The sequence below is a fragment of the Dermacentor andersoni genome, chromosome 3, assembly GCF_023375885.2.
Source record: "Dermacentor andersoni chromosome 3, qqDerAnde1_hic_scaffold, whole genome shotgun sequence".
NCBI classification, from domain to species: Eukaryota; Metazoa; Arthropoda; class Arachnida; order Ixodida; family Ixodidae; genus Dermacentor; species Dermacentor andersoni.
This window is the reverse complement of record NC_092816.1, coordinates 12,153,317-12,179,738: the sequence shown is the minus strand read 5'-3', so window position 1 is coordinate 12,179,738 and position 26,422 is coordinate 12,153,317. Positions and strand designations below refer to the sequence as shown.

At 45.8% G+C, this 26,422-nt stretch overlaps 1 protein-coding gene and 1 long non-coding RNA gene across 3 annotated transcripts in view; one reads left to right on the top strand and one right to left on the bottom strand.

Moving 5' to 3' along the window:
* LOC129382145 (uncharacterized) overlaps positions 1-2,734 on the top strand; it is a 36,621-nt gene extending 33,887 nt beyond the window's left edge. For both annotated transcript variants that reach the window (XR_008610225.1, XR_008610226.2), the window contains exon 4: positions 2,527-2,734. This is a non-coding gene — a long non-coding RNA (uncharacterized lncRNA). The remainder of the gene's footprint in view (positions 1-2,526) is intronic.
* Positions 2,735-10,151: 7,417 nt separating this feature from the next.
* Rpt1 (26S proteasome regulatory subunit Rpt1) lies at positions 10,152-24,344 on the bottom strand. Its single transcript, XM_050169758.3, has 11 exons — positions 24,152-24,344; positions 23,891-23,928; positions 23,718-23,799; positions 23,546-23,637; positions 22,179-22,318; positions 21,035-21,203; positions 19,887-20,051; positions 19,320-19,407; positions 17,459-17,661; positions 11,364-11,460; positions 10,152-10,370 (listed from the first exon to the last, which is right to left on the bottom strand). The coding sequence occupies exons 1-11, from the start codon at positions 24,225-24,227 to the stop codon at positions 10,213-10,215; spliced, it is 1,308 nt and encodes a 435-aa protein (XP_050025715.1). The 5' UTR covers positions 24,228-24,344; the 3' UTR covers positions 10,152-10,212.
* Between the last annotated feature and the right edge of the window lie 2,078 nt (positions 24,345-26,422).

The following is a 26,422-nucleotide window of genomic DNA, read 5'->3' as shown; positions in this document are numbered from 1 at the left end:
AATGTGACATCTACTGCAGCCTCTCGATATGTCGCCGTTTTTCGTAGCCTGAAAATAATTTGGCGTTCACTTTTGGCGCAATGGAAAGAGTCAACCTCTGGAAGACACTGCACATCCGTGCCAAAGGACGAATTGCTCTGTCTACTAAAAAAAAATGACGATCAAATTGGAGGAAAGTATTAAAACAAACCTGAAGTCAGCATTCCGAAAGACCGGGATTTTTCCCCTGGACAAGACCGAGGTTCTCCAACAGCTTCCTAAATCAGTCCTCGAGGAAATCTTGAAATCCATGACAGACGTCGCAGGGGATGTCTTCTTCGAAGAATTAAATAAAGGAAGAAAAGAAGTGACTGGAAAGCGGGACACCAAGAGGAGGAAGATGCTCAACGTCCCAGCGGGGAAAAGCATATCGGTTGCCGAAGTAGAAGAAGCCAGCAGGACGGGAAAACCGACAACCGGAAAGAAGGGCAGCTCTTCCTCCGGTATCACAGCTAGACGACCTAGGAAGAGGTCTTCTCTTGAGGACGACAGCGCAGAAGAAAGCAGTGACAGCAAATCGTCTTCAGATGGTCAGCACGGCGACAACAAAAGGTGGTCGGAAGGAGATGCAAGTGATTCCGAAGTACTCTCTGGAAGTATTGACAACCTATCGGAAACGCACACTCCTACCACTTCCGTGATTCCAAATACTAGCAACGTCCCGAGGGTCCGCGGTACGGGTTCCGGAGAAAGCATCTTCAAAGATGCTGACTTTATCATAGTAAACTTCGAGGGACAACTTTTCACGGGAAGAATAATGGAAGTCAAACCTGAGGGGTACATCGTCAGCACTATGGAGAGGACCGAAAAGAATTGGGGATGGCCGGACCGTGAAGGCGCTATTTTCTACTCAAAAGAAGAAATTTTGAACACAATTGCATCCCCTAGGCCGGTAGGCAAGTGAGGCATCATTGAGGTAAAAGATCTTGATTGAGGAGGTACATGTATGAATAATTTGTAATATAATTGTAACGTTGCCAGAGCAGACACCTATTGTAGATAACGCAAATAAACTTTTGATGGGGAAACTTTATGCCAGCCCTTTTCTTCCTAATCATATTCAGCCAAAAACAATGTCGTCACAAAGTTGCTCCGTTGTGTGGGGCAACTTTGTGACAGCTTTTAAGCTGAATATAGCCGTTTGTACTAAAGATGCCGATTTGTAGAACATACCGTCGTACGAGGGAAGGTTTTAGCAACATTACGCCACTGTTCATTCGCCTTTATGTTGATAATTGTTCAGTGGGAGAATGAAAACATACGAAATCTGTCACAAAGCAACCCCATTTTACGGTACGTAATGCCTCTATGACTGCTGGTATCTCTACTGAATCAAATGCCTTTTTGTAATTTATGAAAGCCATATAGGGAGGTGTGTATTTCTCGATTACCTGATTAATGACATGCATGTGATCCATTGTAGAGTATCCCTTCCTGAAGCCAGCCTGTTCCCTTGGTTGACTAAAGTCCAGTGTTGCCCTTATTCTGTAGGAGATTATTTTGTTGAATATTTTATATAACACCAGGAGTAAGCTAATGGGTCTATAATTTATCAATTCTTTAACGTCCCCCTTTTTGTGTATTAGTATAATGTTTACATTCTTCCCGTTTTCTGGGACCCTTGCAATCAGTAGACATTTCGTATAAGGAGCCGACAGTTTTCTAAGCATTATGTCTCCTCCCTCTTTGATTAAATCTACTGTTATTCCATCTTCTCCTGCCGCTCTTCCTCGTTTCATGTTTTGCAAGGCCCTTCTGACCTCATCGTTAGTTATAAGAGGAGTATCCTGTTCATTACTCTTTCTAATGGAGGTACCCTGGCTGGTCTGGTTAGTGTACAGGTCAGTATAGAATTCTTCCGCTGCTTTTACTATACCTTCGAGATAGCTGATGATATTACCCTGCTTATCTTTCAGTGTATACATATTGGTTTGTCCTATGCCAAGTTTCCTTTTCACTGATTTCAGGCTACGTCCGTTTTTTACGGCTTCTTCAGTCTTTCTCACATTATAGTTTCGAATATCACTTATTTTCGCCTTGTTGATCAGTCTTGATACTTCCGCGAATCCCATCTTATCTCTTGAGCTGGACACTTTCATTCTTTGTCGTTTATTAGGTCCTTTGTTATTTGGGATGAGAGCTTGCCTACTGTTTGCCTTGGTGCCTTGCCTCCCACTTCAATTGCTGCCTCTGAAGCCAGCCTAGTTACGGTTTCATTCATTATCTCTATGTCATCTTCATCTCTCTGTTCTAAGGCTGCATATTTGTTTGCAAGTACCAGCCTAAATTTGCTTTTCCTTACTGTCTCTAGATTGACCTGTTTGTTCTTGACCAATTTTACTCATTCTCTCTTCATCTTGAGGTAAATCCTAGCCCTTACTAACCTATGATCACTGCACTTTATCCTACATGTCCCTTCTACATCCCGCACTATGCTGGGATCAGCAGAATGTATGAAATCAATTTCATTTCTTGTTTCACCATTAGGGCTTTTCCAGGTCCACTTTCTGACGACAGGGATCGGAGCGCCTCAGAGCGCTCGAAGAGGGAGGAGGACAATCGAGAAGAACCAGCCGAACGCAGAGCGGGTACCCTCTTTCAACCAGCCAAAGACAACGCCGCTCGCGAGAGCGCTCAGAAACGACCAGCCGAAGATGGCATAAATAACTTGCTTTTTTGGCACAAGCTCGCCCAATAAAATGCTAGTTTCGCCATTCACCGTTTTGCTTTCTTCACCGTCACTACGTGACAATACTGTGCACTGGTCCATATGGACGCTGCCCAGTTGGAAGAAAAGCACTGGCTGAAGGCCGCAAGACAGGCAGCGAAAGACGCCAGGGAGACAGAGCACACTGCCCAGCTAGAAAATGAATGAATTGAATTCTGGGGTTTTACGTGCCAAAACCACGATTTGATCATGAAGCACGCCGTTGTGGGTGACTCCGGATTAATTTTGACCACCAGGGGATCTTTTAACGTGCCCCCAATGCACGGGACACACATTTCGCCTCCATCGAAATGCGACCACCGTGGCCGGGATTTGGTCCGGCGACCTCATGCTTATGCAGCGCAACACCATAACCGCTAAGCCACCGCGGCGGGTAGCGGCGCGTGAAGGAAGCGCCACACAGCATGGCACCATCTCGCCGCAACGCAAAACATGCGCCGCGGAACTCGCGGACCGCTGGCATTCAGCGCCAAAAGATAACAAGGAAATAAATAATGCTTATGAAAAAATTGCTATCACTGACCAAGTCAATGGACCAAGCCAATGGTAACCAACGCTCTTAAATTCTTTATGTAGTAACGTTGATGGTAACTGACCAAGTTGACTTGGTCAGTGACCGCAATTTCTTCATCATGTTACCTGACCAGACGAACTTTCGTGGAACTCTTGACTAAAACGGCATCTGCCATATGAACGTCGCTGTTGGAAATAACAAATAAAACTTCAGTGCACTAGCAGTTACAGCTTGAGAGTTGTGAACAAACATTAGAACTCGGAAGCAATATTTTTTAAAACTTCTTTGGGCAGTAACTTGCGTATGTAATGCGGTATGTAATACTAAGAGTTGGGGCCAGAGACCGTACTTTTTAAAGTTTTGACTGGTTGCCCGGATGATCTCGTTTTGTTCTCGGAATTTGCCCGGATGTTCTGGCTTTTGGCTCAAGGTCACTTGAATGTCGCCGATAACGGGAGCTAAAAGCATGTCACGCTTAAAAAATAAGGGGGATGCTTATAAGTTTCTTAATGTGAAGGCGAAAGCCACCAGTTCTGCATTCCCAGAAAGCCTGCGGCGATTATAGGGCCGCTGCAGCAGCTTCATCCATAGCCGCTTCCTCCCGACGGCGGTTACGACGAGCGGCATTTCGAGCTGCTTTAGCCTCTTCCGCCGTGGTGTACTTCCCCGGTCTTACACGTCTGCGACTGTAGGGCCTGGTGCGTCATATACAGCTCTGAGCCCACGTGGCAACGTATACACAGCGCGCGTGCTACTTCCCGCGCTGTTTTTCTGTATCTCACAATGCGACCTTGAAATGGAGAGAGTGAAGGCTTTCGCCTTAAAATTTTCAACGATGATTCCGACACTCTAATGCGAATTTTGAGCGCAACTGTTTAGGTGTTTCGAATCCGCGATATATTGTGGCAAAGAATTTGATTCGGGCGGCGGCGCTGAGCTTCTGCTCGGGCAGCTCGTTTAGCAGCAGGAGCAGACCTGAGCAGACTAATTCCCGCCGGCTGCGTCGCTCATAGCTCAGAAAGAAAGCGCAAACACGGGAACGCATGGATCGCGCGGCGCACATTTCCTAGCGGCGGCGGCGCTGTAGGCAAAGCGCTCCAGTGACTTTATCCGGTGGTCCTTGTCGCGCTGTAACAAACCTTAGTATGAATCCCAATTAACTGACCCAACTTGCCATTCTGATGCAGGACTTCAAGTAGCGCTGAAACCCTTTAATAATTAGAAAGTAGCGACACTCTCCTCCCCACGGCGCTTTCCTCCTCGATTGTCTTCACGCGCCTGTTGAGCGTGCTTCCCAAGGCACGCTTTTCTCCTCGGCTCCCGCGGCCAGGCCCCAGCATTGGACGGAGGCGCATGAATTTGGGCTAGATGCGCGCCCCAGTGGTGTAAAAAATTTTCAAAAATGGTGATAACAGCATCGAGATTGCTGAAGCTAAGGTTTCTGAGGTTGGCTTCTTCTTGAATGGGACATACTGATGTAAAAGGAGCTTCGAGGAGAGTTCTATACTCCAGACATTTTTTCTGCCACATTATAAGCTGCTTCACTTTGTGCATCTGATCAAGTATTGCTTGTGGCACATCTGTGTCTGGCTTCTTTTTTTTTGCATATGCACGTACATGTGCATTGCTGGTATTATAATCGGCGTGTCTTCTTATAATGAATCAGTCGCGAGTGTATCATCCGGGTTTGTTTTCTCAATGTGAAGGTAGCTTTTGCGCTGCGGTCTCTAAACTGAATTCGACGGTTGCGCAATTTCAGTGCGACCCGCCGTGGTTCCTTATGTGGCTATGGTGTTGGGCTGCTAAGCACGAGGTCGCGGGATCAAATCTATGCTACGGCGGCCGCGTTTCCACGCGCGCGAAATGTGAGAACACCAGTCTATATAGATTTAGGTGCACGTTAAGGAGCCCGTGGTGGTGAAATTATTCCGGAATCCCCCACTACGACGTGCTTCATTGGCAAATCGTGGTTTGGGCACGTAAAATCGCATAATTTAAGGGGGGAAGCGGGGATCAGATCGCGATTTTCGCGAAAAAAATCGATTTTTGAAAAGTACGCTTTTCAGAATCTACAGCATCATTTCTATCTTGTACTGAAATATTTCACCGAAAAACAAACTCTAAGCACTTAAAATAAATATATTTGTCGGTGCCGGCGTCCACAAATCCGCCCGAAATCGCGAAAAAGCCGCGAAGTTCAACGCGCGACTGCTCGGCTTTCCCGCCACGGAGCGCCGCCATTTTGGTATCGTTGGAAAGCCCGACTCTTTGACTCTTTGTCCCAGCCCTTCCCTTCCTTCCCTGCCAGCCAGCAAGCGCACAAAAAAAGAAAAACAGGAGAGTGGCAGCACGGAGCAGCCAATGGCTGCCGCGCCCCGATTGGCTCTGCGCCGCGGCTCGTTGTAAGGCGCCTCCTCATTGGTCGACGCCGCGCCATAATGGCGGCCGAGGCAAGGAGCGCAAGGAGCGTCTGCTTTTGTCCGCTGCTGGGAAGCCTTTCTGGACTTTCCTTCTCTTGTGTTTTGAGGACGTCGGCCACGTGCAATGGATCCGCGCACGTTCGAAAAGAAGTACCGGACGAAGCATGCCTACGGGAAGCGGAAACGCAAGCCCGTCACAGCAAGGAAGAAGCGGCGATTGTCAGCAGGTGGTTCGGCCGAGCCGAGCGTCCGTTCAGAATCGGCGGAGTACGCGCCCAACGTGCTGTGCGATCTCTCGCCCAACGTGCTGCGGGATCTTGCGCCGAGTCGAGCACCAGCCAGCGATAGTGAGACGAACCATGATCTTTTGCCGTCGAAGCGCGGGCGCAGTGTTACTTCACCGGTGACGATCGACATGCCAGTGAGTCTCGCCGTACGCGAGCGTCCCGTCGCAAGTTCGTCCAGCACAGATTACGGAGTGAGCTTGCAGCGGTCATCGCCGCCCGACTGCAGAGCATCGGAGACGCGCTTCCGCGGTGTGTCGTTCAACGCCGAGATGTCTCCGCAGCCAACAACCGCCAGTGAAGGCAGTCCCATGCCATCGACGAGTTCCGGCGCTTCGACGGAGCTGCAACGCGGGCGCACGCTCGCTGCCGCGGATGCGCCGGCGGCCGACCTTGCCGCTCATCACAGTGTTGACTGTTCGCCCAGTGAACGTCGCACTATTCAAGCTCACCTGGAAACACGATTTGTGTCCGCGGAAACTGCAGAACTGCAAGCGTCGAGAGTTCGCGAATCGCTTCGCGCGGTTTCAGCAACGGAGCGCAAGTTCGGGCTGACTGGCTCACAGGAAAATGCCATTCCCGCACCTCCAGAAGAGGAGTTTATGCTTGTTCAAGTTGCTGCTTTGAACTCGCTGATTGGTTCCCCGCTTTGCCCAACTTGTCAGCAGCCCGGCCTAGCAGTGCACCGCGAGACTGAACTGGGACTAGCTGTGAAGATGGTACTTTCATGCATAATTTCCTGTGGTAGTACCCTACAGTCTGAGTGGTCCTCACAAAGGAAGAGCGGCTCTAGAGCTTTCGAGGTCAACATCAGAGCTATGCAAGCAATAAAGAGCATTGGGAAAGGACCAACTGCTCTTAATGACTTCTGGGCCACCATGAATGTCTCGCATCGTGGGTTGCACCACAAAACATATGATGGGCACCTCAAAAAGACTTTCAAGCCTGCCGCAGCGGCAGCTGCACACAACATCTTCACAGATGCTGTAGAGGCAGTGAAAAAGGTGTACACTGAAATGGAGACAACATTTTCAAAGAACATTACAGTAGTGTATGATGGCACATGGTTGACACGCGGCCACAGCTCCCATACCGGCGTAGGCTGTATAATTGATTTCCATACAGGGCTTGTGTTGGACTGCATAGTTCTGTCCAACTTCTGCCTTGGGTGCAGCCGACAGCCAGCAGAAAGTGACCCCAACTATGCTGAATGGAAGCAGCAACACCAGTGCCAGAAAAACACTGATGTGAATTCTGGAAGAATGGAGGTTGAGGCTGCACTACAGCTCTTCAGGCGCTCCTTGAGCAGAAATGATCTACGTTACACAAACATAGTTTGTGACGGGGACAGCCGCATGTTTCGCACTCTATGTGATGAAGAAGTTTATGGTTTTGTGCAGCTATCTAAAGAGGACTGCATAAATCATGTTAAAATACGAATGGGGGCTGCACTTCGCTCTTTGGTGGCCAAGGCAAAGAAAGGAGAGCCACTAGGTGGAAAGGGGGGCCTGACACAGCAGCTCATCAAAAAACTGACAAACTACTATGGCCTTGCTCTGCGGAACCACTCGGAAGTCGAGGAAATGCAAAGGGCAGTAATGGCAACGTACTACCACATCACATCAACAGATGATGAGCCCCATCATGAGCTGTGTCCCCCTGGCCCCCTTAGCTGGTGCAACCACCGGTCAGCTGAGGCAGAAGGGCAGCCAGCACCAGCTCACAAGTACAAGCTTTCAGCTAAAGTTGCTGAAGCACTCCTGCCTGTGTACCAGCGCCTCTCAGACCCTCAGTTGCTGGCCCGGTGCAGAGGAGGCAAAACTCAAAACGCGGCTGAGAGTCTCCATTCAGTGATATGGTCACTAGTATCAAAAGACCAGCATGCCTCACTGTTTGCTGTGGAAACAGCAGTGCACGAGGCAATTTCAAAGTACAACTCGGGCAGTCTGAAAGCTTATTCAGACCTGTGCACAACATTGGGCCTGCGCCCTGGTGCCCTCTCTCTTCAGCGGGCTGTCGAGAAAGACTCCCAGCGAATGAAGAAGGCACACAAAGTCCATCTCCTGAAAGGACAGAGGGCTAAGAAGTCACCTGCTGCCAAGGACACCAAATTCTACAATGCAGGAGCATTCTAGACAGTGTGTGCCAGTATGGAACTTTGAGGCTTGTTTTCTCAAAAGTTTGTTTTGAGCTTATCACCTCGCTCGTGGAAAGCATAGCACGGCAATGGGAGCACGGATTTTAATCCTGTTTGTTTTGCTGCAATTGGTGAAGTGTGCCTTATGTCAAGACAGTCTCAGATTTACCATTTAGGCTCACCATTTTTTTATTACACAATAATTGGAGCATGATACATTCTAAACATAAAGAGAAGGTGCATACTATATCGTTTAGAAGAAGAGCAGAGAAATTTAAAAAGAAATTAAGAGAATCTTGACTTAGACTATACTTCTTAGTAACTATTAAAAACATTTACAGACCCATAACCCATTTTGCTGTCACGCTAGGCTTTCCACGAGCAAGCAACATGTGAGCAATATATAAATAATGATAAAATAAAAACTACTGAAGATATGATTGTGAAACTTTGCAGCTGTCTGTTTGATGCTATTTCGAACCTGTATGCCAAATTTCATCACTCTAAGATAAAAAATGAAAAAGTTAGTTCCGATCCCCTCATCCCCCCTTAAAGATTTTTAGTGCTTACACGTCGCTTTGATGTTACAAGTGTTCGCCATCTTGTGACGTCGCGCTCATGTTGTGCAATCATGTGAATACGCCCTGCACGTTGTCTGTATCCTTGAGAAAACCATACAATAATCGCCACCCATTCATGCATGCGTGGCAGCCCAATTCAAAGCAGATTCAAGGAGTGAAAAGTGCAATGTGGACTAGCTGGCGCTCATCACCCGCAATACCACGAATATCGTTGCCATTTATTTTCTAGGGTCTGCTTTCATTGTACCCAAGTGACTGATGCACACGTCGAAGTAAGCTGGACAGAAAGCACCTTTACAAGCCGCTATTTCGATTTTCAGTAAAACAGGCAACAGATCCTAACAATCACGAAAAGTGTGATCAGGAGACTGTATCTTTGCACAGGTTCACAGCGAAAAGCAGAACCTATAGTGCTGCATTTCCGACTGAACAACAGTTGACGACTTGTGACGTGATGGGGTCCCAGCAAAATATTCAGCATACTGGGGACCACCCCATTTTTATGCAACAAATTGTCGCAGCAAGAACACTGAGGGAGAGAGAGAGACAGAAACTTTTTGAAGAGAGTCCACGAGCGTAGGTAGCTCTTCTGCTGTGCAGTGGGTGGTCCTCTCAGTCCAGGAGTACAGTGGCCTTAGCTGCCCTTCTCACTCGGTTGGCCAGGTTGAGCTGGTCCGTCGAGTCAGAGCTGGACAGCGCGGCTTCCTGTTGCTGTGTGGTGGCGTGTTATAGGTGCGAGCTGTGGGGTGCTTGCACAAGCCCATACCATGTGGTAAAGCGTTGCCCATTGATCGCAGTGTGGGAATTTATAGTAATACAGCACAGGGTGTATGGCGTGGTAGAGATTCAAATGTGGATATGTGTTTGTTTAGAGTTTTCGCCATATCATGGCTCTTTCTCGCGTCAGAGCATTATGAGGTGGCGTTAGTGTTCTTCGTGAAAGGCGATAGTGTTGATGGATGTGCGTGTAGGTTAACGCTACAGACTCGAAGTGGAACTGCTCGGCATGACCCTCTCGCAGCTCCCGGTGTGCATGCGCTCGGACGTAGGCGTGTGCTTGCCGATTTCCACGTAAGGACTCATGCCCCGGAGTCCACAAGACTTGTATGTATGGCGGGAATTCGTGTGCCCCCATCAGAATGCAATGTGCAGCCCTAGAAACCTTGGCCCTGGAAAAATTTCTGCATGCTATCTAAGAGTTCATCAGAACTACGACGCTAATGAGCAGGCTGGAAGGATTAAAAAAAATTCAGCATTAGGGGATGCTTTGTTACGAGCAATGCTCTAAACATGCTCTAAAAATGTAAATATCAGTATGCTTGAATTAGCTCCATCAGATCAGAAAACATGACAACTTGTCTGGAGCACATCTGATACGATTGTTGTGGAAGTAAAATGAGTCTCAAATACCTCGAAGCAAGGTATAAAAAGTTACCCAAAGCAATAGCTTTCCATAAGCAAGTATTTAGTAGTACACCACTAAACAAACTTCACAATGGAAGCACTTTCTCAGTTGTAGGTCATGTAGCGAGGCGTTGCACTGAACTTGGCGTACGACTTGATAACTTTGTTGATGGCTTCCAGAAAGTCCTTCTCAGTGGCAATTTTCCTTCTTGCTCGGATGGCAAACATACCTGCCTCGGTGCAGACACTGCGGATCTCAGCACCTGCGTATTTTAAAGAGGCAGGCAATGAACACAGAAACCTCTGAACGCTGCTGCCTTTCTAATTTATGAAATATAGAAGTAAAACGCCGATAAAAAAACACTTCTACAGTGATTCATCAGATCACCATCATCAGAAGCACCCACTGTACAGAAAAGTTCTTTCCCTTCGATCTTGAGCACTTCTGTCCTGTGCTAACCAAATCCATCTTATGTTTAAGAATTTCATAAGATGGATTTCATAAGATGGAACGACACGACGACGAGGAAACGCTAGCGTTTCCTCGTCGTGTCGTCTTTTCATCGTGTGTCCATCCTTTTTAGCGCTACCATCAGTTTTAAAGAATGCCTCACCAACTAGCCCAGCACCAAGTTTTATTAATCCTCTACAAGCCCCAAACTGCTCTTCCCTTCCCTTGACACCCATTGTGTTAGTTTAATAAACATACTATCTTCCCAATGCATTAAGTGAACTTCACAGAAAACCAGAGCTGTAAGACATGACGGGATAAAAAGGTGCACATGGACACTGCACTGCGTGCCTGTGTGTTCGTATCCCATCCTGCCTTATAATGGTGATTTTTTGTGTTCGTGAACCAACTAGTTTAACAGTCAATTGCAAGTGAACTTCACTCCAATTCCTCCTATTAAGTTGAACCAGTAAATAAGCTAGTACTTGCAATTGATCTCAATTCAATACTGCAATCTTTATCTCTTAATATTACATCAATAATTTTCCATTCCTGCACTAATTGCATGGTCCTTAGCTTCATTTCGTGTTCATTGTTAGCACTAAAGTTATGGCACTGTGGGAGAGTACAACAAAGTAAATGTGAAATCTGGATGCTCAGGTTTTACTGAAGTGCCAGCTTTACTTCTATACCAAGAAACGAAAATGAAGCAACGAAATAGCAACTTTGGTTTTGACAGGTGCTTCAGGGCACCTCTAATTCCAAACTGGCATCAAACTAGCAGACAGCATTCTCTGCCACTCACCCGTGCTGTTGGGACAAAGACGAGCCAGCAACTCGAAACGAATGTCTCTCTCGACACTCATGGAGCGGGCATGGATCTTGAAGATATGCGTTCTTCCCTGGAAAGTACAGCGTAAAAGCACAAGGCACCATGTGGCTCACAATAAGGCATCTTTCAAAATTTTGTTGGCTATTCAAGCATTCTTAAAGAATAGTACTTGGCAGATGCAAATAAGAGCTTGCTAAACAATAGACAGCAGTTTGCACTGTAGACAAACAGCCCAGAGTAAAGGATAAAATGTAGCCATAGTGAGGCAAGCCTCGCTGCACAAGGCACTACCCTGTTTAGAAACAGAGTTTGACATGAACCACATCATATCAAGAACCAACAACATGCTTACACAATAACAGCAATAGCAGCAACATTTTATAGTCAAACCTTGATCCCGAAGGAACAGATGAAATGGATTGACTTATCCTCCATGTTGAATTAAAAAAGGGGACAGAAAAAACCCCCAAACAAACGGATGCTCTATTGGCAGTACTTACCTGATTCTAACGTCCTCCCAGACCTGTACGTGCATTCAGTTATGGGTCCATAATACAGAACGATGTCGCCTCACTGTCGCCTAATTGCTAAATTAACTGCTCTTAGGACTGACTCATTAACATTATTCTGGCTTCGCAATTTCTTATCTAATCAGCAGCAGTTTGTATCTGTGAATAACTTTAGCTCCTCCACATCAGCTGTAATGTCAGGTGCACCCCAGGGTAGTGTATTAGGCCCTCTTCTATTGGGGCCCATCACACACAGCAAAACCAAAGATAAGCATAAAAGCGAGCAATAGACACGCGAATTCAACACTATGCCTTACTAGGCTCACTATGCCGACCAAGTGCCAGCTGCCCCGCACCCCCTTCATCACTTGGACTTTCCCGTGTGCCACACCTGGCCACGCATTGCGTGCATGCTCTCTGCTATTACGTGCAAAGTAACTGTTGCAGAGAGCCAGTTGCATTTTTTTCTCTCTCTAGAGTCTGCGATGTGCCTTTGCGCTGGTACTGGTGGCAAGGTTGTGGTGAGAACTGCCTGAGCGTTATTTTGGTCGCTCTTTCCATCAGGTCCCAAGCTACCGTGATAAGACACAGCCTGTCCTTACTGCATGCTTGCTGCCAGTGTTCTCTTGTCATGGCTTTGCCAACAGCTTCTCAGTCATCAAACCCACCGCCCCTGCCAGTATGCCACCATGGCATGTTTGCCGCTAGCATGGATGTGAAGCCTACAGAAGTTAGCTGCAGAACTTCATTTACATGATTTCAACGTTTCTTACGTGGCATCATTACTATGTATTTCCAACTTAGCTACAGGCATTGAGATTAAGTGGGCTTTGTGGTATCCTGCGTTGGCTTCTGGTTTCGGTTTTGGGTCGTTTACGTCAGGGCGCCACTCAGCGCCAAACGCTGTAAGCTGCCTCCTGTTTCCCCTCGCAGAAATAAAAATTCATTCTTCGTCTGGTCCCCGACTGAAGCAGTCTGGCTCTTTCTTGCGGCGCTGCGCGCCCCGGCCGTTTAGGCCTCGTGCCGTAAATCCTCCATCCGGCCGCCCCATCGGAGCTACAACAGGCTTGGTTTAAACAGAGTAGGGATCCTAGTCTCTCCAGAAAACTACAGCACGGCCATACTACCAAGGGACAACACAGTAGCAAAGCTGGGGTTGCGATTATTACGCAGGGGAAAACAAAAATTGAAATTTTCAAGAGCAAAGTTGGGAGTGCATTTATTATGCGAGTGCATTTATTACCTGAGTATACGGTATGTGTTCAGTACAAGAGAATAACTACAGGTGGCATGCGTGCTGTGCTAGTGAAGATGAAAGTGTGGTTTTTGTTAATTATTGCAATGTAGTATTTCTTTTCCCTTGATACTAAAATAACAGAGGTACTTTGGTACTAAGGACACATGCATGTGGTACTTGGTTTAAAATCTGGGTAAACCCACTGGTCTGAATTCATGCAAAACTCGAGGCTCACAGGTATAATGACAGCTACAGTCGAACTTACTTATAATAATATTGAGGTGCCACGAAAATTCCATTGTTATAACTGATAATTGTTATCAAAATAGGGGTATGGCAGAGCTGTTGTGAGAAAACTATAATGGCGGGGAGGCCAGTGCCCCTCCACACCACCTTCCTCCATCCAGCTGCTGATTGTGTTCACTCATTTAACTGCTCCCTGGGTGCTCCGATCGTGTGTAACAAGCCGCAGCTCTCGGCATTAAAACATGGCACTGCTATAACAACTGCAAAGTGGTGTCACGGGTGCCAAGCGATATGCGAGTATCGCCGAGGCAGCCTCTCAGCTTGAGAAATCCAGAAGAAACGCTGAGGTGGGGTCGCCACAAGCATCTCGACATGTACTTCTCACTGGTTTACACAAGAAAACCCTACGTCCCTCAGCCTTTGCATGCTTTACGCAAAGCTTGCCGACATAATTCTCCAAGGCATCCAGGTGCTCCACATAGTGCAGCGGAAGGTTCCTCGCAAAAACAAAGCCCTGGCGCAACTGAATCACCTGCTGAACCTCCTGTGAGGACAACGTTGAGGCAGCCTGCCCTACCTCATGATCGCTGCTGTCGTCACAGCCACTATCTGATGCAAGCACGTTCGCGACGATTGCCTCATCGGGCAGCTTGCCCTACCGCCTAATCACTGCCGTCGCTATCTGATGCAAACACGGTCGTGACGATAGCCTCATTGGTTAGAAGCACGTAGTTATTAACAAATCTAAAGCTGTGCGCTTTCTTTTCACCAGCAACATCATCGTGCATTGCCGATGATCAGCGGGCGGATCCGCCATCTTCCATTTCGGCAGCGAGAAACCGCGTGGCCAGGAACGATTTCGACGCAAACAACGAAGACCAACACGAGCGATTTAGCTGTTTGCAGAACTGCACTGTATGAGGAGCCAGCAGGCAACCTGCTAGCAACCTGTGAGCAGCGCAGTTGGCGCGGTCCATTCTTGTTTCGGAGGATGGGGCGGCGTAGAGCTGTGGGCGCAGCCGAGCTGTGCGTGCAGCCCATTCGTGTTCGGAAGGGGGGAAGGGCGAGGGGAGAGAGGCACGCGGAGATGGCTAGAAAATGAGCATGCAGTGGCCGTTGGAGCGGCGGCCCATCATGCAGCGACTCGAATTTCTCTTTTTTTTTTTTTTTCTAGAATTTTGCATTTCACTACCACTCGGCTCGGACACCCAGCAGGCAAACTTCATTGTTATAACCGATAATAAGGCAATGGGGCATTGTAGTAAGCAGCTTATTTCACCATGGAAAACATACAAAAGTTGACAGTTCAGCAGCTTCTAATTGTTATAACCGACATATTGTTAAAACCGGTATCGTTATAAGTGGGTTCGACTGTATTATAGAATGAGGGCATTAGATACAGATGGGTCAGTGACTGCTTTCATGCTGCCTTGTGACGCAATGTTGTGGCGAATATTCTGACCCACTTGCACTTCATTTGTACTGCTGTTATGTGCGTTCCTTATGTAGTGCCAACGATGGATATGAGATGGCACAGTGGCCGAGTTGGCGCAACAAGCCTTGAACGGCCAACATTAATTTTTTCCAAGAAGTTGGCCCTGAAAAATGTAGATGGAATTGCGGTGCCTCTACAAGCCAACATTACATGATGTATGAGCTTCCATGGAAGTTTTGCTACCATGGATACATATACAGTCGCCAACCGTTTATTCGGACCTCACGGGGACTGCGGAAATGTCTGAATAAACAGGTGTCCGAAAAAGCAGATTAAGAAAAAAAAAAAAAAAAACTTTATTTCCATGCACTTATTCGGGCTCGGCAGTAGGCTTGAAGAAATCGTGAATGTGCCGTTGCACGCTATTCTGTTTACGCGCAATCAGATAAGCCTGAATCTCGGAAAAGGTCGTACGGTCACTATAGGCGGCTGAAAGCACAGTCACTGCTCGTACACGCTCCGCATGCGACGGCAGTGTATCAATGGTGCGTCATCTTCCGACTCGGAGTCATCGTCCGGTGGTGCAGCAGAAACCTGACGAATGATCTCGCCGTCGTCGAATTCTGCGCATGTCAGTACAGCAGTGTTAGCACCTGTGAAACTGTGAAATGAGACGGTGTGCGGAATAACCGCTGCGCAGATCTCCGCAGAACATTTTCGGCATCAGTAGGGAGCACATCGGAAGGCGAAAAATCCTAGGCCTCCCGGTACCCGCTTTCTGGCATGCCCCAGTGCAGTCGGGGCGGGCACTGTTGGCGCCATTAGACACTTGACGCAATGCTTCCGTATGCCGCGTTGGATCACCGCAACCTCAACACAACACACAAAGCAAAGACCACCACGCCGTCACGCAGACACCAGTCGCACAAACGAAAAACGTGGCCTACTTGGAGCGTCGTGCACGAAGAAACAAACAAATCAGCTGCTGGATTGTCTTGACATGGCTTACTAAGCTGAGACCGGAACTGCTGTAGCAACTCTATCGAACCAGGCAGAAACGATGATGATGAGCGGGGATTTCCAGTAGCGCCACTTCGTGGGGCAGCAAGGAGGCGCCGTTCAAAACAAAAATGGCGTTCAGCAAGTCGATCCATGCACTGTTCAGAGTCGGTGCATGGTGCTCTCGATAGAGTTGCCTCAAAGAGTGTCCAAAAAAATCAGACAAGAGGTTGCAACGAGTCCGAACTTTTGGCAGTTATACATTATGGTCTATAAGGAGAATGGCGGTGCCGCGAAGCAGACCGAATAATCGAGCGTGTCCGAATTTTTGGAGTCCGAAAAATCAGTCGGCGACTGTACCTTCATTGGCGTATCCAGGGGGGGGGGTCAAACCCTCCCCCCAAAATTTTCTTATGAGAACACCCTTCCCCTTTCCCACGAAAGAGAAAATTTCAAGAAGTGGGCTCCAAAAAAGGGACACAGATGAAAGGGGAAGCTTGAATGTGAAAGCAAGGTGAGAGCTGTGGTGGTCCGAGGGGGGAGCGGGGGTGCTATGGGGGCGAAATCCCTTTCCCAAGCACAGAACATTGTGGCCCCACTTACGGTGCGCCTCTGCCTCATTCCGGATCAAGTTAACCATAACTGCTGATGGGGGATCAGCAATAAAAGTCCGACACACAGATAAAGATGGGATGAGCGCATGCATAAAACTTGGGGGCATTTTTGCTCCCCTGCAGATTTTGTGTCGTCAAAAAAGAGCTTCTCATTTCTGGTACTTGACTGAATCATTCACCCCGCTGTGCAGAAGAAAAGCACGCTGGAAATATTGCGACTCGCTTGTCTAGGAAATGCATAATAAGCGCCCCCCCCCCCCCCCCCCCCACTCTTTTTCTTTCCCTTGTCACTGACTTTCATTATGTCAATTGTAGAGTCTGTTCTTTATTTCAGAAAATCCTCTGTGCACGCACACACGTGCTGTCTGCATTCCATCCTGCCGCACCGCACGCGGCTTGCTCCGTCGATTACTTCACTCACTCAGTTCGTTGTCGAGTGTTCCCCGTATGCCGACCACGCACCCGCCTTCCATGCTCTCCCTCCCCGCCACACACAGTTGCCTACCGTCCCGTGCCTGCGACTCTATGCGACCTCCTGGCGTCGGCCCGGTACCCTCACAGGCTTGATGGATTTTCATGAGGTCTGTTGCACATTCCTTAGTAAATTCTCTACAAAGTGACATTGCTATGTTTTTGAATTACTATCTCATTTTTTTACTGTTTAGCTAATTTGACATGACGATAATGACTGCATTATACAAACATGGATATAATGTTCTGCGTAAAAAAAAATCAGGGTCATAAAAATATTTGGAAAAGGTCACTGCACAAACCATTACTATGGCTAAACTACAAGAGAAACTGTGGGCTTCTACCATGTTTTTTTGTCATGCCAGGCTTTCTGCAAGTTTGGTACAACAATGATGTAAATAAATATTTATGTCAGAACTACTGGAGGTATATTAATGAAACTTTCTAATTAGTCATTCAGAGCTCTTCCCAAATAAACACGTCAAATTTCATTGCTCTACTTTAAGTGGCCCAGTTATGTCAAGACATAGCAAAATCAGGACTTTGGAAAGCTGTACCTCCAAGTCGGGAAGTCCGAATTCAACCTTGCGGTCAAGTCGTCCAGGTCTCATCAAGGCAGGGTCTAGGATGTCTGGCCTGTTGGTTGCCATGAGGACCTTGATGTTTCCACGGGGGTCAAAGCCATCTAGCTGGTTGATGAGCTCAAGCATGGTTCGTTGCACCTCATTGTCACCCCCAGCGCCATCATCAAAACGGGCACCTGTTATGACAATTTACCATTAGGTAGGTTCTTCAAAACGAAATGCAAGCACTGAAACTAACAAAGAATTGCTCATCAAAGTTTACAAAATGCATTTCTTATTTAGATGACTAGCATCTAAAACATTTTGTTATCTTGACCTCAAAATCTTAATGGCTTTCTGAACACAAAGAAAAAATAATTATATCCTTACCTGAAGGCAAATTATTTTTGCAAACATGCATTACATGTATGAGCCAGGCAGCCCATAAGTGGCCCTTCACATCTGATTAAGAATATACTTGAACCACATCATATGGCTGTAACTCCCTCCTTGAGTCTTACACTCTTTCATCTCAAGGGAGCTGAGTTGGCTGTGTGAAAGTGGTATAGTCATTTCCTTTTTTCTCTTTTGAATCTTTCTGAACACTCTGCAGTTTGCCTATGGATCCAAATTTATTCAGATTTAAGAATATTTGCAGGTGCATACATCACTATCTGAGTCCATGGATATAGGCTAGTAATTGGTCTAGAGGCCATAGACTAGAAATACAGAACTAGAGACCAAAGCTAGTTACTATAGTAGAGAACAAAGAGCATGTTCAGTCCAGAGCTAACATTTCAATGAAATAATCTGACCTTGCCCTCCAGCCAACACCACATTGTGCTAATTCTCTTCCCTCATTCTCCTGTGGTTTATAAACCCCAAAGTTTAATGGAAACTTGTCTGGCCGGGAAAGATGTAAGGCACTGGCCATGAGAGTAGTGAAATTAATAAAATTTGGTGTTCACAATGAAAACCAGTTAAACAAGCACAGCGTATTTAAATATACTTCAGTGTGTATCACAAACAGCATGTATACATTGCTAAAAGTGCCTCATAATTTGTGCAAAATGTGCATCTCCTATGTGCCTTTTGGCAGGCACTGCTGACACGTCAGGACACCCAATGTGTATACTAGAAATTCAAAAAGCTTTCTTATATCCATTTACTATGCTGTAGGCCCAGTGAATGTATGTGAGCCTGTGTAGTTGTGTAAGAGATATTGCAATTCGATGTTGCACGAGAACAAAAGAGACTTCTCCGGCCAAAGATTTGTGGTATTTACAGTGTTAGATTTGCAACAATACCATGATAAATGCTAGCTATCATACAGTTCATGTGAAAGCGCCCCTCCCATTCACCGAGGTGTGCAAAGTCAAGTTTTAAAGGACTCTGTAAATAGAGCTACAGCAGCTATGCATACTGCATTTGTGGAGCTGCATTATGAATGTGCTGGCAGCAAATGAATTCACTTGCTTTGATCAATCAATCAATAAATTAATTTCCCCGAATAAAATGAAAAAGCTCATAATTACCAGCTCATGTGGCAGGGCTCCTGTAGCATCCTTAACACTCCCGAGCTCTGAATAGCAAGGAGTTTTGCCCCTCTAAAGCTTTGATACAGATCTCAGGACTACTACTACTATATGGCTGGACGACAGGCATGTACACTACGACACGTCTAAAATCTCTGGCAAACACACTGCTCTCAAAGATATTTAACCTAAGCAAAGCAAGACAGCACACTGCAGGCTGTTTGTCTTGGCAGTGCATCACTCATACCCTGAATTTTTCTACAACACATCAAAGAAAAATAATGCGAGGTTATACAAGCTATCAAGAAAAGCTCCCTTACCTCCGATTGCATCAATCTCATCAAAAAATATTAGGCAAGCCTTTTTGCTGCGAGCCAACTCAAACAGCTCTCGCACCATACGCGCACCCTGAAAAATAGACAGCGAAAGATGTCACTGGCTTTTGCAGCAGCTGTGTACCACTAAGACCACAAACTCTCTCTGCACAAATCTTCTTGTTCCTTGGAGTCTTCCAGATACTGAAATTGCTCCAGGCTACACGTCAGTGTTTTATATAACAGTCAAGCAACTACTTTTGATAAACCTTTATCCCTTCCTGGCTGGATGACAGGATTGAAGCCACATCCACCCAGTAAATATTCAAAGAATAACTGAAAGCTCCATGTTGTCTTTCCATTGGTGAATTAAAGGAATAAAGCAATGTGACCTTTCTTACATACATTATTCTCTTGTGGCATTAACAAACCAAATAAATTCCAAACATACACACCAGGGGCCTTGATTCCTCTTAAACATGCACAGAGCTTTCCTAATGCATTCCTATTTCACAAGCACGGCTCTACGCTATAGAAAATAGTATCCCCTACGAAGTACACTGCTATGCTTACCTCTCCGACATACTTCTGCACAAGTTCTGAACCAATAACCCTGATAAAGCAGGCATCTGTTCTGTTGGCAACAGCTCGGGCACACAAGGTCTTCCCAGTTCCAGGGGGTCCGAACAGCAGCACACCCTTGGGTGGCTCAATGCCTAGGTTGACAAAACGCTCAGGCTGAAAAAGATTAAAACCACATTAGCAGCCTAGCACAAATGACAAGAGGATTGCCCAGCTCTCTATGGACATGCATTCGCCATTGCCACAACTGCTTCCTACCTTCTCACATGCGAGTAAACATCCACCTTGCCAAGGCAGTCACTACAGCCGCCTTACCTTCAACAAGTAAACTGAAAACCCCCTCATTGCTTAGCATGTTCCATATTTATGTAATTCCCTGGTGATGTTTTGTATAGCTATGCTTGAAGTATACGTGTTGAATGTAATACTAGATAATTTTTTAGAGTACACATCTCTGTTGTCCTTTGTTTAGTCACACTTCGATCAGACCATGGTTTTCAAGCAGGCATGTGGCAGCTGTGGTGCACAGCCATTGGGACGTCATGTCACAACAAGTGGGAAAATAAAAAAGAAGGGACCCCCCCCCCCACCAACTACAAAATGCTGCATTTCTGCTACCAGTACAGTGTCATTATTGTCAAAAGAGCACATATATGGCAACACATTTTAAGCACCATAACTAGGGCTGCCGCATAGTTTGTGTTCAAGTGGCACAGGTCGCTGGTTCAACATACAACCTGGCAGGCATTGGAAATTGAAATTTGCCAATATTACAGTCCTCCTTGACGAATAATTCCACTTTGGCAGTGTACTGAAAGGCAGTACAGATTAAATAAATTAAACTTCTGAGGCCTCAGAAGTTTCGTATTAATACACGGGCAAAAGAGCAACAATAACTTCATTTTTGATTTGCCAAGAACAATTTATATATTCTTTCCCAGATTGTTGCTGTCTAATTCCCTGTGTTATAAAAGAAGTAAATTCATATATCAAGTCTCCTGCAGTCAAATTCTAACAATATATCACATGCCTGCACTTGTCCGTCCACAAGTACCAAGCTTATGCCCACATGCCTACACAGATGTTTACCTGCGCAGATAAAAATTTTCCACAAAGCTAATATATAGGACAGTGCTTACATGCAACAGTGGCATCTCAACAACCTCTCTCAGCTTCTCAATCTGCTCTTTACATCCACCAACGTCTGCATATGTCACATCGGGCTTTTCCTCCACTTGCATCATGGTGACTGTAGGGTCGATTTTGGGTGGCAGTGGGATGTGAATCTGGTACTTATTTCGGTCCACACTATGTGCACAAACCGTGAAGAGCAAAATGGGAAGGAAATCAAAATTAAAGTGGGAACAGAGGAACTTCACAAATGGCAACGAACACTGAAGGAACACTAATAATCATGGAGTACGAATAATTCGCTTGTTTGCGTGTTCATTCCCGCTCATCTCGTCACATAAAAGCAGTTTGACATGAAATATCTGTGTGACAGAGCACTGGCCTGCTTATGACGACACAATCTATAGAAGTAGCACTCAGGAGATTGTGACATTTAAAATGCTTGCAATGAACATTGTCCTGATCGGTCTGCAAAAAATGAAAATAGTACATATGACATTCATTTTCTTCCTTTTCATCGCGCAAATACCCTCATTTCTGCAACAGAAAAAAAAAACATCACAATGTGGCTAAGTAGAATATTTGTTTGCTCGTTGAGAAAATGTAAAGTAACGTGGTGGAAGCAGCAGTGAGCAGCGGTGGATGCAATATGTGCTCTTCAGGGTATTCTAGGTTTACTTTCCTTATTTCCCCTCAACTTGTCAGTTCCCCTCAGCTGGCAATGCCAGTATTTGGAAGACCCCACGACGCTGGTATCAATGACTGACATGAAAGGCACCTGTCACTTCCTCAACCATCCCCTGCCAATTTCCTTTTTTTTTTTTGTAGAGTGCTTATGGCAACGATTTGAAATGGACTCACACAAAGCAGACTTATGGCAACAAAGCACTGTGACAGAACAGATCGATTACACTGACCACCATTTTTCCATTCTTAGGTGTGGTTCAGGGGACCTTAAGTTGCACTAAATCTTCAATCCACGAGCGTTTTCTTTTTGCAACAGTGAAACCGTTGAGCGCAAGTGTCCATGGACTTGTACTTAGCTACAAAATGCCACAGCTGCTGAGCAGTCGAGACAAATTTTCGAACCAGTGTAAATCTCTTACATTATATCTGGCAAACGATCACAGAGGATGGCAAGGCACAACTCACCCAACCCTCATTCCTTCTTCAATGTCGGTTGGTGCCACAGAATCGGCCAAATCAACAACAAACTTTGCAAACTGCTTGACATTGATTATGTACTTTGGGTCCTCACTGTCAGCATTTATGATTTTTGTGCAACGGGCAACCTGCAGAGCATAGTTTTAAATACATGTAGTTAGACAGTTTCTTACTGCAGTCCTGAAAGTAACTAAATATGCAATCATGAAAAAAAAATTGTCCCAAGTTAAATAAACAAATAACACTGCTCAGCATTTTCAATTTTACAAGACATCAAAAGCACTACTGTTGGCATGCTAGATTCATATAGAGCCGTGGGAGCCTTGTGTTTGTGCGAAGCATGTAGAAAGCCAGTAGCTTCATCAACTGCATCAAGACGGCAAGTTGGGCCAGTTGGTTAGGATTCATTGTAAGGTTCATAACAGCGCAACACAAGACACAGACAAAAAGAAGGTATGTGTTGTGCCGTCGTTTTTTTGTCTGGCCTCTCTCATTACCTCTAGCTGTTAACAAAAGGAACCAAACTCTTTCCCCTCAAGGAAAAACAGCCTTTTGTAGTCAATGCAATTAATTGGGCTCAGGATGGGGAATCCGAGAGCTTGTTAGATGCCAAGCGCAAGCTCAAGGCTGGCTTCACAACTGACTCTGCTCGTGTAACACTGCTGCAAGCGAAGCTCGATTAAGCGCACACAGCTATGGAGCCACTAGGCATTACTGTGCCTGCACAGGTTTGCTTTGATGCTCGACCACGCTGCCTGCAATGGCGCTCTGCCGAGAGTGGCCACAGGCTCACATATTCGCCCCAATGCTGCTCATCACTTTACAAGAGGACAATCTCAGGATATGAGTGCTCCTTTATATGTTATAATTGCACATGGGCTGCTTGAGAATAAAAAGAAGGCATACTGTTAAGTGCATAAACTCCTAAAGTGTAAGCTCCTAAAGTGTAAGCACTGTAAGCTAAGTGGTGTGGTTGATTCCCATTCAGTTGCTACATTCTAAGTTCCCTATCATTAAAATTAAGTCTGCTGTGGAGATAAAGAATCTATTGTGGTAATTAAACAATAGATCAAAAGTTCAGCCAGCAAATGCTCAGTCTTTCCCATTCATAAACGCTTGAGACTTGGTCCAAAAGAAGGCGCACGGTATCCATGGGATCAGTAGTCAAGCATAGCTATAAGGTGAGCTGCGGATGATGTCAGTTTCAGGATACTCGCGCACTTAATTTTAATACTGAACGATGACTTGCATTAATATTTCATGCAGCTGTAAACTTGTCTGCGCTAAACCCTTCCCTTCTAAATTATTGCTTTGGGATGTACGTGAAATTTCTGGTAATCGCACACGATGTTCACCTGTAGCGGTTGCTCGTTCTGAAGGGTCTGCTTGTCTGCTGCCAAATCCCACAGCGCCGGAGGGGCCAATCCTGTGTCGGACTCCTTGATACCTGCAGTAAAACAAGTTCAACGCGGACGTGCTTCATGCTGAACGACGCTGAATTTGGCCACACTTCGTCAACGATTTCACCTGTAAGTTCATTCACGCGCTTCAAGATCGACTGAATATCTTCTTCCACTTGCTTGATCGCCTTGCTGTACTGCCCGGCTCCCTAGAAACATTTTGTGATTATTATGCGCGACTAGCCTCTCAAAAAAAAAAAAAAGCAGGCTATGAAACAACAGAAGCTGCCATTTGCTTACGTAAGTCTTCAGCAGAGCGATGTCTCCTTCGTCAAGAACTGCACGGTAAATGAGAGCGTATGCAGCAATGAAGTGTCTAGAAACTAGCAATATATGGCAAATGACAAGTGTTTGTAGCACAGATGCTTGCTTTCGCCCAACCAAAATCTCAGAATAGCACATCAATATAAAATGCAAGAATTCTTAAGCGCTAACAATCGAAAACTCCCGAGATGACACAACAAAAATCAGCGACACGAGCAAATAGCACGGTAAACTAACCTTTTATTTCTTGTTCTTTCTCCTCCTTGTCATCTTTCTTGGCCTTACGCATGTCGTCACCTAAATAATCAGGCATTATTATAGATTACTTTGCGGTTACGCGCTTACACCAAGGTTTGCATGTGAAAACGCCGTAGACGGTAGCCACCAAATAAAGGACCGTAGCCACCTTCCGCAAACCGCGTTGTCAAGGTTCAGACTTGACACAATAACAAATAAGCGCAGTAGAGGACGCTGCGCTCCTGCTAAACAAATCGCCGTTGCCTTACCGACAAATAAATGTCGTGGCTAACTAAATAATGCAATTTCGGTGTGCTAAATATAGGCGAATAAAATAAGGAGATAGATTGACTGATCTGATTGCATCTGACCAGCAGGTGGTCCTTCATTTTATGATCTGAAGTTCTCATGTACCGAATTATTTCTGCGAATCTCTGCGCAGCATTTTTCAATATAAAAGAAGAAAGAAAAAAAGATAGATTGCGTGCCACTCGCAAAACACCGCTCTTGCACTCACACAGAATTGCGACCTAAAAATACATACACTCTCTAAAAATGTTACACCCTTTGGGGTGTATATCTGCCACACAATGATAATCGTCATCTGCCTTGATGCGTTTCCTTTCTTTAACGCTGCGAGCCCGGTACTTTCCAGTAACGAACGGCATGCGCGTTATCAGCATGACATAGCATTCCTGACAGGAATGTAGCGGGCGCGGCGTTTGCAAGAAAGATAGATTATAGATTATGCACTCTAAAAACAGTTTGCACCCTTTGGGGTGTATATTTGTCTCACAACGATAATCGTCATCTGCCTTGCTTGCGTTTCCTTTCTTGAAAACTCGGCGCTGGCTACTTTCCTGTCGAGAATGCTGCGTTACACTGATAACGCGCATGCCGTTCGTGAATGGGAAGTACCGGGCTCGCAGCGTTAAAGAAAGGAAACGCGGGCAAGACAGATGACGATTATCGTTGTGGGACAAATATACACCCCAAAGGGTGCAACTGTTTTTAAAGTGTGGGGTTTTACGTGCCAAAACCTTCTGATTATGAGGCACGCCGTAGTGGAGGACGCCGGAAATTTCGACCACCTGGGGTTCTTTAACGTGCACCTAAATCTAAGTACACGGGTGTTTTCGCATTTCACCCCCATCGAAATGCGGCCGCCGTGGGTCTTCAAGAAAGGAAACGCATCAAGGCAGATGACGATTATCGTTGTGTGGCAGAGATACACTCCAAAGGGTGTGCACTCTAAAAAAAGTTTGTACCCTTTGGAGTGTATCTCTGCCACACAACGATAATCGTCATCTGCCTTGATGCGTTTCCTTGCTTTAACGCTGCGAGCCCGGTACTTTTCAGTAATAAATGGCATGCGCGTTATCAGCATGACGTAGCATTCCCGACAGGAAAGTAGCGGGCGCGGCGTTTTCAAGAAAGGAAACGCATCAAGACATATGACGACTATTGTTGTGTGGCAGAGATACACTCCAAAGGGTGCAAACTTTTTTTTGAGTGTACTACTAGAGTGCCTCAATGCGCTCCTCCATAAAGCACCAACATGGAGCAGAGCGCAAACAATTTGTTTGAAAGAAAGAAAAAAAAAATGTTTGTAATGCCCATACTATAACGTTGGCTTGTCGTTTTGACTACAGATGCCTAGCCTTCTCGAATTCTATATATTCCTATAATTGTATTTTATGTCAAAATAAAGACATCGAAGAGGAAGCTATTTAGAGTGGCACCAACCCCGATGCAGTACAGCTCTCATTTGACAGCCGTAGAATTCTGAGAGAAGGCTACGTTAAACCAGAAAAAAGAAAACTGACAGAAAACCTATAAATTAAAAAGAAAATCAAAACAAGAAGTTTAAAACTCCAAAATTTTGCATGTCTAAAACAGACAAGTGTGATGGAAGTGTTGTAAACGTCCTGTTCACAAATAAGTGGGAAATTCAGAGCAGTGTAAAATATATGTTTTGCATTTTAGATGACCATGTAGGAGCAGTTGACAGAACTGATACTTCTTTTATTGGCAAATTTGACAGTTATATTGCCAATTAGGCAGGCCTACATCGAAAAGCTGCTCCCAATAATTGGCAGCTATCCACCTTTTTCTTTTAACGCAACAAACCTCCTTATCAATGATTCAGTAGATGCTGAACAAAAAGTATTTCCCGATAACCATGTGTTTATATATAGAGGACTTCCCATGGTACTTTTCTTTGTTCATACTCACAACTCTGCGGCAAGAAAAATGAGGAACCTTGCCACC